This window comes from Siphateles boraxobius, unplaced genomic scaffold (assembly GCF_051911475.1).
Source record: "Siphateles boraxobius isolate OS27281-9 unplaced genomic scaffold, OSU_SipBor_1 53, whole genome shotgun sequence".
Classification (NCBI taxonomy): Eukaryota; Metazoa; Chordata; class Actinopteri; order Cypriniformes; family Leuciscidae; genus Siphateles; species Siphateles boraxobius.
The window spans coordinates 3,124,795-3,136,295 of NW_027509175.1; the positions used below are offsets into that span (position 1 = coordinate 3,124,795).

At 35.5% G+C, this 11,501-nt stretch overlaps 1 protein-coding gene across 1 annotated transcript in view; it reads right to left on the reverse strand.

Moving 5' to 3' along the window:
* Nucleotides 1-10,642, reverse strand: part of tusc3 (tumor suppressor candidate 3) — an 83,924-nt gene extending 73,282 nt beyond the window's left edge. Inside the window, exon 1 of the mRNA XM_077205054.1 lies at nt 10,521-10,642. Within this exon, the coding sequence (XP_077061169.1) occupies nt 10,521-10,625 (105 nt within the window). The 5' untranslated portion in view covers nt 10,626-10,642. The remainder of the gene's footprint in view (nt 1-10,520) is intronic.
* Between the last annotated feature and the right edge of the window lie 859 nt (nt 10,643-11,501).

Sequence of the window (11,501 nt, forward strand, 5' to 3'; positions counted from 1 at the left end):
ATGCTCTTTCGCGCTTTTACCCAGTCTTCTATTTCTGTTGAGTAGAGATATTACTGAAAGTCTGCACGAAAAGCTTTGTTGAAAAACGTTAAAGGTGAAGCATTTACGTTCTGTATCAACAGCAGAACAAACACAATTGCAAAATAAACAGAACAATTCCAAGAGGGTCCTCGCACCATTCGTGCTCGGGCACTAAATAGTGATTGTTTTTACCAAAAAAAAAAAAAAAACCTGGATATTGACTGATCCACATCTGTGACTTTTCAGACAAATAAGATATTTTGCACTTTTTTTTGTCTTATAGCACTGTCACTGACAGACACTGGAATTCATGTTGGACATACACTGACACGTAATGGTGTGGATGTCACGTCATGCAAACGCAAGTGTTTTCAGATACAGGAATACACCATTAGCATACAGCCATGATTAATATATTGTCACTGTGGGCAAATCTCCAAAATTATTACTTTTTTAGAAATGGAAAAAAAAATATTTTTTAAATAAGACAGACAGACAGACAGACAGACAGACAGACAGACAGACAGACAGACAGACAGACAGACAGACAGATAGACAGATAGACAGATAGACAGATAGACAGATAGACAGATAGACAGATAGACAGACAGACAGACAGATAGACAGATAGACAGATAGACAGATAGACAGACAGATAGACAGATAGACAGATAGACAGATAGACAGATAGATAGACAGATAGATAGATAGATAGATAGATAGATAGATAGATAGATAGATAGATAGATAGATAGATAGTGCTGAGTGTCAACAGATTCAAAAAAATTACTCGATTAATCATACATTTTTTCTGTGATAATGTTAATCGGGATTAATTACAATTAAAAACACTTAAGGTTTATATTTAGTTTATATATTTTATGATGTAATAATTTCACAGTTAATCTCCAAATTAATGTAGAGACAACATAAAGACAGCATATTTTAAATACTTGGCATATTTTTATGACCCTGTCCCTTTAAAACCAGCCGCTAATGCACATGATCTCACATGCATCTCATTCTCTCACAACTCTTTACGTTCATTTAAGACTTTATTTAAATCATTTAAGACTACTCTTATGAGAATACTCGACAAATCTGACATTTTGGCATAATTGTGTGTTATTGTTCGTTCAAGCGCAAAAGAGACCTCGATTCTGGTGTGCTGTCTGTGCGCACAATACCTTCTGTGTGTCATGTGTGTCACAGACAGGACATTCACAGGCAGCGCATTCTCTTTTGTCTTGTCACGCTTGAATGGATTAAAAGCATTTGAATAAGAGCGGGATCATATCATGTAAATCTAGCCAAAGGATGACAAAAAATAACGGATGCTGCATTAATTGCGTTAAATATTTTAACGCCTTAAACTGGACAAAAATTAATCGCATGCATAGTACACACGTTAACGTTGACAGCCCTAATATATATTTATTAGCCAGACATTTGCATTGGATGTGTCATTATCTTATTAACATAATGCCAAAATAAAGCTCCAAATGGAGTTACAAGGTTTTTGACCAGAACATTTCTGAGAATTTTGGACATTCCCTACGTATTCTGTCCGTCATTAGAAGGGCCGCATCTGAGGCAGTAAGTGCATCGCATTATGTTGTCATCAACTTTTATAGATTTGTAAAGATTATTGTATGCGGTCAATCAATTTTTTTTTCTTTAATTTGGCCAAAATCTCATGTTATTAAAGATGAAGCTGCTATGCACAGGCTGGGGACATATCATGAACATCTGACTTTTTCTGTGTTTAAGTGCTATAATCGGGTCCTTGGTGCATCTACCAGCCCAGAAAATGTGAAAAGTAAAAACCCAGTAACTTTGTTTTGCTAAGCCTTTCTCTGCAAGCATGTCAAAAAATAAGCCGATCATAATTTGCTCCCCTTCTGACGTAGGAAGGGGATCTTATTATAATAGTGTTGTGTTATTGCCGGAGAATCCGAAGCTTGTGTAAAGCATCGGCTGTCTTCTGACCGGTGGCTGGGAGCAGCAGCTCGTTTAAAGGGACACGCACAAAAACGGTGCGTTTTTGCTCACACCCTAAAAGGGGTAAATTGGACAAGCTGTAATAAATTATCTAGGGGGTATTTTGAGCTGACATGTCACGGACACATTCTGGGGACACCATAGATTTATATTACATCTTGTGAAAAGGGGCATAATATGTCACCTTTAAGACAGAATTGGCTATTACTTACTTTTCATTGATTACACAAAAAGACATGAGGTCTGACCAATAGTAATGATTTATGAAATACGACATGAAAAACGTTTAACAAAATATGGAGATACGAGATTTCAGCAAAAAGTGTACGATAACATTACAGATATAGCCTAAAGCAAAATGTTTTTCAGATAGTCATGTGACCTCAAAATGGCAACCCCTATGACGCGACTCACTCCATGTACACTGAATAAAATTTGGTTGAGCCAGAGTGCTCAAGCTGGTAACACGAGTACGAGTCCGACCCAATCATTTCATCCATTCCTCTTCTGCCAATCATTGCATCTCCTTTGCCTCCAGTGTCCCTTTCAATAACAGTGGCCACAAATTTCAAAAATGTAAAACTACCTCCCGATGCTCTGGAGACATCATCATTCTCGAGGAGATTAATTTGCAGTGAGCCGTGATGTATTTAGAATTAGAATCTTGCTGAGTCTTGAGACTCATTATGGAAATGTATATATGCCGGTTGGCATGCTGAAACAGTGTTCCCAATCCTAGAGATCAATGCTTCGCGAGAGTAGTCCATCACGATGCGGAGAGGGAAAAAAAAGTGAGCAAGAACGAGAAGACGGAGAAATAAAGGAAAAGGGGAAAGAATGAGAGAGGAAGAGCAGCATGATGCGCTTTTCCTATCTATGGATGGCTACACGTATGCATCATTATGCCTCTGAGCTTTTAGAATTAAACTGCCTTCATCAAACACTCAGCAGGGTGGCCCTTCTCGCACTGTTCACCCCAGCGAGAGGGAGGCTTCAAGACTTCAAACATTTCAGTTGTTTCAGAACATAAACTCTTTCAAGCCTTTTGCCCCAGTGCCATTCGGAGCAGTAATGAGTCGAGCTGCAGTTTGAGAGCTGAAGGGAGAGGGGGAACACACTGCTCTTTAACTCCAGCTGCTAGAGTCAGGATGAAGCGATCATGGGCCCGGACACTATTCCTGAGGCAGATATTACAAGAAATGTTCTACCAGAGACATATGAGGAATAGAGACAGCGGAGGATCCTGCAAGTCCAACAGAGAAAAAGTAGCAGAACGAACTGTAGAATATATCAGACCGAATCCGCATTAGCTGATCCTGCACTGTACGGAGAAAAGGTTCTGTCAGGTGCTTCATACTGTATATAGAACCTTTTAGAGGTTCACATCGCTGGATCATTTTATGGATTTAGTTTTAATTCATTTTGTGTATTGTTTTTTTTATAAAATTGTATGAATTAGGCTAAACAGCTTGTAAACATACTTTATTCACTGTAGGAACCTGTTAAACATGAAAGGATTATGCAATCATTTAAAGGGGTCATTCAATTCAATACGTTTTTTTGTCCCCCCAGTGGGACAATTAGTTTCACAGCATAGGAGCACACTAACTTACAGACACAGATACACATAATATGATAAAATAACAATGCACATTCTGATCAAATTCAATAATGTGTAAGCTACCTTTCCCTCGTTGCATTTAAAAGAGAGACAGCAGACGGAACAAAGGAGTGTTTAAATCTGTTTGTTTTGGCAAATGGGAGTCTGAGCAATGAACCTGATGGTAGAAACTGAAACTGTTGATATAAAGGATGAGAACAGTCAGTCAAGATGGAGTTTGCTTTCTTAAACAGCTGTTTTTTGTAAAGATCCTCTAAAGTTTCTTGTGGACACCCAATAATTTTACTACTGAAACTAACGACCTTGTTCAGTAAGTTCCTCTCCTTTACCCTCAAGGATTGAAACCAACAAACAAAGGAGAACTAATAGTAGACTCAATAAAAGAACGATAAAACAAAGTCATCAAAGTAGAGTCAACCTGAAATTTAGATAGTTTTCTAAGACAAAACAGACGCTGCTGGCTTTTCTTATGAATCGAGTCAGTATTTTTCTTAAATGTCAACTTATTATCGAGAAAAGTGCCTAAGTATTTATAAGACTCTACCGATTTGACTGTCTGAGCATCAATCACTGTGACGTCAGGGGAAGGCTGAACATGTCTAAAATCAATGCACATATCCTTTGTCTTTAAAACATTTAATGATAAGAAAGATTCCTGATACCATTTTAAAAAATACTCAATCACAGGACCATGCGAAGTTTCAGTACTATTCAACAGGCTCACTATAACTGTGTCATCCGCAAACTTCAATATATGACGGTTTTCAAAAATGCTACGACAGTCATTTGTGTACAATATGTACAACAAAGGAGAGAGAACACAACCTTGTGGTGAGCCAGTAGATGTTAGATCAGAAAATTGGCCATTTACTCTGACTCTTTGTGTTCTGCCTGTAAGAAAGTCCAAAATCCAACCAACAATACTACCTTCCAGTGTTTTGTTATTGATAAACATTGATATATATATATATATATATATATATATATATATATATATATATATATATATATATATATATATATATATATATATATATATATATATGTCATATAATGGTACATGCACTTTTTCAAGTTGATTGTACTGAAATGTGTGTTGGCAGTGCCTGTACACAAGCATCATATAATGATAAAAATCTATCCAGTGTTTTTGTTTTAATCTCCTTATATGTTTTCCCCTGCCTCAAATTGAGCCGGTCGATTTTGTGACGTCACTAAATCGGACGCCCCTCCCACAATTGTTGATTGACAGCAGCGTTTCAACAGATCCCTGCCCTGAGCGAACTGTCAGTCATCATAGTCCGCCATTGTTGATACGCTGGAGCAGAATGGCGTCTATGCGATTGTGGTGTTCTGTTCTTGGGTGTAATAACGAACACAGCAGTAATTTTGATGTTCCTAAATCCGAACCGCTGAAGACACAGTGGCTGAGTTTTGTTTTCGAAGGGAATATTCCCCACGAGCAACGTCAAGGCTTTCATGTTTGCGCGATTCGGAAAACAGAGCTGTTTTTGACCAGGTAAAATTAGTGTTTTCTTACAATACTAACGAAAAATTTTAATTAAAGTATATTACAAACTTTTCATTTAGATCTTAAAGAATCAAATTACAGGGATTAAAGTGAAAAAAATTCTTCTGACTGAAATTTCTTTTCAGGCCAAGTCATATTCCTTTAACTTTATTTAAATAGTCGAGACCAATAGCGTTTTAGGGGAGATGTTTTAAACCGCTTTAATATTGCCAGTTTGCATATTTTAAAATCTATTTTAATCTATGAAAAAAAAATTCTTAGCTTGACAAATAATCAACCATCTACATAACTTTTCAGTGCATGTTTTTATTTATCTTATAAGACCAAACAATGCTAAATGATATTAATATATAGTTTGTTTCATGGCAAATCGTTTTGGCTGAGGGCAAAGTGAAGTTTCATAACTATATATTTAGGCTATTTAACTTGAACTTTTTAGCCTATTAGAGAGGTGACTTATGTTTGACTGAATTGTTTGCTGTATAGCTTCTTATATTAGGCTACTTATATTTTTATACTGGATATTATTGATCATTAAAACTGACATTTAACAAAAAGAGACAGGGTTGTGTAATGTTATATATTCTAAAATATATAAAATATTCTTTATATATTTTACTATGCATTCTCTTGTATGTGTACATGCATAAAATAAAACGATACAACCCATGATCAATAATGTTTCATATTTTTAAAATGAAAACAAAAAGAATCAGGGTTGTGTTTTATATGTCGTGTTGTTATAAATATATGGAGTGAAGATAATCAATGTGCGTTGTCTGAACCACATTTGTGTGGCCATTAATATGTTTATGATAATATGTTCATTTAGAAATGAAAAGAGGTGTTTTGTATACATTTCGTTTTATTGTTGATGAAAAGAGGCAAAGTTGTATTTTATACCATATTTCGTTTTATTATTGCTTAAAATATAGCCTACATAAAGAGATAACCGTAGCCAGAGGGAGCTGAGTGACGCGATCAAGAACGCCGCGGTTCCGTTTGCAGAATAACCGGCCTCGCGTCCTCTCGTCCTCGGGAGTTCCTTCTCCTGAGTCGAACTTGGCAAGTCAGAACTATCAAGGACACAAGTCCGAAGTTTGCGTATTGGTATTGAGAAACGGCCAATATTGACCCGCGTTCTGTTTTCTATCATGCGCCGTACACGTTTGCGATGACGTAATATGCACGCAAACGCACCAGGGTTCGATAGAATTAAGTTGAATGTGAAACCAGACCAACGCTGCGGGGGGCGCAGGGAACAAACGCGCTCGGATTCGGACCGCAGAAAACCAGCTGTAGCCTTACATGCACTTCTCCAAATCTAAGTGAACACGGAGCAGTTTTTCCGTGAGCGGGAATTGAAAACCCGGAGCGGACCATAAGCGATTACAGAATGTTAGAGTGGAGAGAGGAACGTGCTTTCGCTCCAATCCAGGCTTTATCACATCCCCCTCAGCAAGGTGAATACACCTAGTCTTTCCTTAATTTAAGACCTATTCAAACTAAAATTAAGACATTTATCACACTATTTGATAAATGAAAGCCTATTTACGGCCTTAACATTATGAAAAGTGAATTTACGACATTAAGGACAGACGGGAACCAATAGACTCGCTGCAATTAACGGAAATCCGTCGTAGCGACGGAGAACTTTAATCCTTGAAATTAACTTGTATGAAAATGGCATTATATGACCCCTTTAAGGTGTAAGACTGGAAAAACTGGAAGGACTTTAAGAGAGGGCCACTCTCTGAGAAAACAAAGGAAATTAACATTTGAACTCCCCCTCATGCACTATTGAGACGAAGGTCTCACCTCCCTCATCCTAATCTACATTTCTCTCCCCCATTCTTCATCCTGGCAGAGATCTCCCAAACTCACACAAGAATCTAAATGATTTAATGTGAATGATTATCATCAAGTTTTATACATGTTTGGTATTATTTGAAATGTCTCGGTGCGACTGGTACAAATGTCTCATTCCCAAAGAAGTAAACCAAAAGGTAATAAAGTTCTTAGGAAGTTTAGAAATATCTTCCACACTGGAGGGTGTGTCTTTGAGTTAACAACTTCTGACCATTTGACTGAATGCTAATTTTCCACTGCTAGCAAATGGTGACTTACCACTGTGGATGATGTTTAGATTTGAAATGAGGTCTGGGTATATAATGAAACGCAGCGAGAGCTCTGGGCCTTTTCTGTATCTGAGATCGGCCCGTGAGGCTGAGAGTTGCGAGACTCTCAGCCTCACGCATTTCTTGTCGGGAAAACTTTTTCCTCTTTGTTCGAGAGCATTTGATGTTTTGCATTGATTAGCCTTGAAATGATTATGAAATTATAATGAATCATTTACCTGACATATTAAATTGTGACATTTGATTATTCTAATTGACTGACATTTTTTTCATTCAAGAGTTTAAAAGAATAGTAAAACATTCGCTCACATTTAATGATGCACAGATATCATTAAAGTCTTTTCCTTTATGGAGTCAGATGAAATAACGAGAAAACACATATGAGAAAATGTATTGCATTTAACCAAAAATACTTTGCTGCGAGAAAAGACAGTAACACGCAAAGACCTTCACCGCTAATTCGAATACCGCCATTGGATCGAGTTAGACGGCCTTACAAAGGCATGTCTCTTTACAGAACCTTCTTGGCATAAATTGAGTCAATAACCCTAGTTTTCTATATAGAACACCATTTAACCTTTTTTCTAAGAATTTGTGGTGTTTATATTTGAGCCAAATGTCTGATTAGTTTGATACTTGGAGCAGATAATCGGGGCTCTATATTTATTAGAATCTTCAAAAAAAGTACTCGGTTTACCAGTTTGAATAATACTGCTTGATTTCTGTGCAGTATATAAATTCTATCTAGAAAATATATCAACCCTATAAATAATTATCGCCTACTGTTTCAAAGGTTTGGGCTCATTATTTATTTTTTTCAACATTTATAATCATAAGAAATGTTTCTTTAGTACCAAATCAGCATATTAGAATGATTTCTGAAGGATCATGTGACAGTGAAGACTGGAGTAATGATGCTGAAAGTTCATTTTAAAATATATGAATTTACTAATCGGGTATTTAATATTGTAATAATATTTCACAAGTGTATTTATTGTATTTTTAAAAAAACAAAATAGGCAGGCTTGTTGTGCATAAGAGACTTCTGTAAAAAAAAAAAAAAAAATCTTACCATCCCATAGTAATTTACAATAAATGTAATACATTCATTAAACCTAAATTACAGCCTAACCTGAAAACATTACACAAAAACATATTACTTAGGCTAAATTAGATTCTATCACAACTTCAATGGCTACAAATATTGTTAGAGAGTATTAATGTGTACCTTGTCCATATACAGATCCACCAATCGAATGGGGAATGTGCCATCCATAAGTAAAACCACTAATAAAATCTACCATCCATAAGCAAAACCACTACCTATGCTTTAACACCGAACAGAGCATCTAGACAAATGACATCTAGACAAAAATAACTTTGAGCAAACATTCATTTGACTCATTCTTTGGGAATGATTCAACATATGGGAATGATTTAAGAGCCGCTGCTAAGTAAACAAATCCAAACAAGGGTTGGACACAGCCATGTATAGGAGAAGCCTATTTTGGGTTATACTGATTTATTTATAACTGTACATATATATATATATATATATATATATATATATATATATATATATATATATATATATATATATATATATATTTATTTATATAGATGCATTATAATAACACCATCATAAAGCTGGAAATAAATGTTGCAGCCAACTCCTCAAAATGCCAAGAATAAAATCTGAAAAACAGTACCTGAAGAGAAATCTCATGCCCCTCCCTGAGAGTAAACAAGTAAAGGACAAAATTGGAAGAAATAAATCGGCAAGTCATCTTTAAACACTATAAAGAAGAGTCCACCTCAGGCCGACTCAAAGGGGAAACAAAGGCAAACAAAGACTCTGCAACTCAAGCAGCTCAAAACTGCTTACACCATCTTTTCCTCCCTCTTCACATTAGTCAAGCCAAGATACAAGACACACAAAATTTTGCCTGTGATGATGAATGAACGAGTTGCTGAGCTTGGGGGGGGGGATAAAAATTCACCCCTACTCACTCTCCAATATTCCTAACTTGCTTGTAGAGGGCAGTGCAAACCTGAAAAGATGTATGAAGGCTTAGAGACAGGGAGTCAAAATACTGCCCTTCTCAGCACCCGCAGAGCACCGGGGCAGGAAAGAGAGGGAGAAAAAGAAGAGAAATTATGAAGAAAATTTTAAAATGCAGGAGGGGGAAGCGGAAAGTTGCTGCTTCAGTACATTGCCTGATTTGTTCCCAATATTATCATTTCCCTGCTCCTCTGCTGCAGGTAAGGGGAGGAGGTCAAATACACATCATATTTTAGAGAGAGAGAGAGAGAGAGAGAGAGAGAGAGAGAGAGAGAGAGAGAGAGAGAGAGAGAGAGAGAGAGAGAGAGAGAGAGACTATCAAGAGATTGTCTAGACTCTGTCTAGCAGTTCACCTGACATTCATTCAATAACACTGCATTTTCTTTTAATGGCAATTTAGAATTATTACATTAACGTAAAAAAGTAATGAGTATTTAATTAATATATATTAATTTCAATATTATTAACCTCTATGAGTCAAGTATCAACCTGATGTAAATGTGTTTTTGAGATGTTAAATGAAAATGTGGGTTAATTTAACAGTTAATATTAATTAAATATTAGGAATATTACAAAAGCCATGCCACGTAATATGTTAACAGTTGATTAATTTAATGAATAAATAAATTTTATAAAAGAATTTGAGTGTTCATTCAGTTGTGTTGATTACTATTATCATTGGATTTCAATAATAATCTACTACACAACTTGGATTGGAATATTAGGAGAGCCATAACATGTGTATGAAATAAATAGAGCCACTTTGTCAAATATAAATCATTATGTGTTTACCGTGTGCTTAACGTTCATTTAGAATGAAATCTTAGATTTACTATCATTATAAGGACACGCGTACAAATTATAGTAAATCATTATGTACGCTGCAGCGTCACACGGACACGCGCACGCTACGTTGACAATCATAATGGAACTGACTCTGCAAGAACATTCATGCAAAAAACATATGTTAATATTCGAGCTGCTATCCTGTTCCATGATACAGCCGTTTCTAGGTCATTTAAATGTCAACATCATTTAACTATGCCGCCCGCCGGGTAATGTTATTTGGACACGGACACTGTAGGACTTTGCCAGAAATCAACATCATTGGGTGCTGCAAAGGTAGATTCATGAATGCATCAGTACCTCTTTTTTCTTCTGACCTCCTCCAGACTGAAGACATAACAGCAGAATCAACAATAAGGATGCAAACGGCAGGTTGAATGGGAATCCCTTGTATACCACCGCCATGATGGAAGATGCTCTTATCGCATCAGTTCTGCTGAGCGCTTTGATTGGCTACAGTAGCATCCAACCAGAGACCACACAATTGCTTTTTGGGACTTGTAGTTTTTATTACTTGGATTTTAAATGCATGCAGTAACAGTGGGAATACCATGTAAAATCCTCCGAAATGCTCCAGAAGTAACTTTATTCATTATTCAGTTTTATTTAGTGAATTATTTAAAAAAATATATTGTTGTTTTGTCATAGTCTTAGCGCTCAGAGAGGAAGATGAACACATTAATATAGGCTTTAGCCTTGCTGTATATCCAGTTCCTGCCAATGGGGGGCAAACCCAAAAAGTGTTTTCTAATATAGAATGATATTGAATATTGAGAATGCATGACATGGCAAAAATAAGAAATCACAGCTTTAAAAATGTCCATGTAATGTTCTAAAGGTTTAAATAAAGAGCTATTTATAATATTACAATGCTTAAATAATATCAAATAATAAAGGACAGTAACTTATCCTTTTATAAAAATAATGATGATAATAATAATAATAATAATAATTATTATTATTAGTATTATTATTATTATTATTATTATTATTATTATTGTTGTTATTATTATTATTATTATTATTATTATTATTATTATTATTATTATTATTATTATTATTATTATTATTATTATTATTATTATTGTAATTTAATTAAAGCCAAAAAATGTTTTCACTAAAAAAATATTGTAAAGTAAAGCCCATAGATTTGTTTTATTCCTCCACAGTGGTATGTTTATTTATTTATTTGTTTGTTTGTTTGTTTGTTTGTTTGTTTGTTTTTTGATTGTTTGTTTGTAATTTCTCACCTGCATATATAGGCTACTATTATTACAAGAT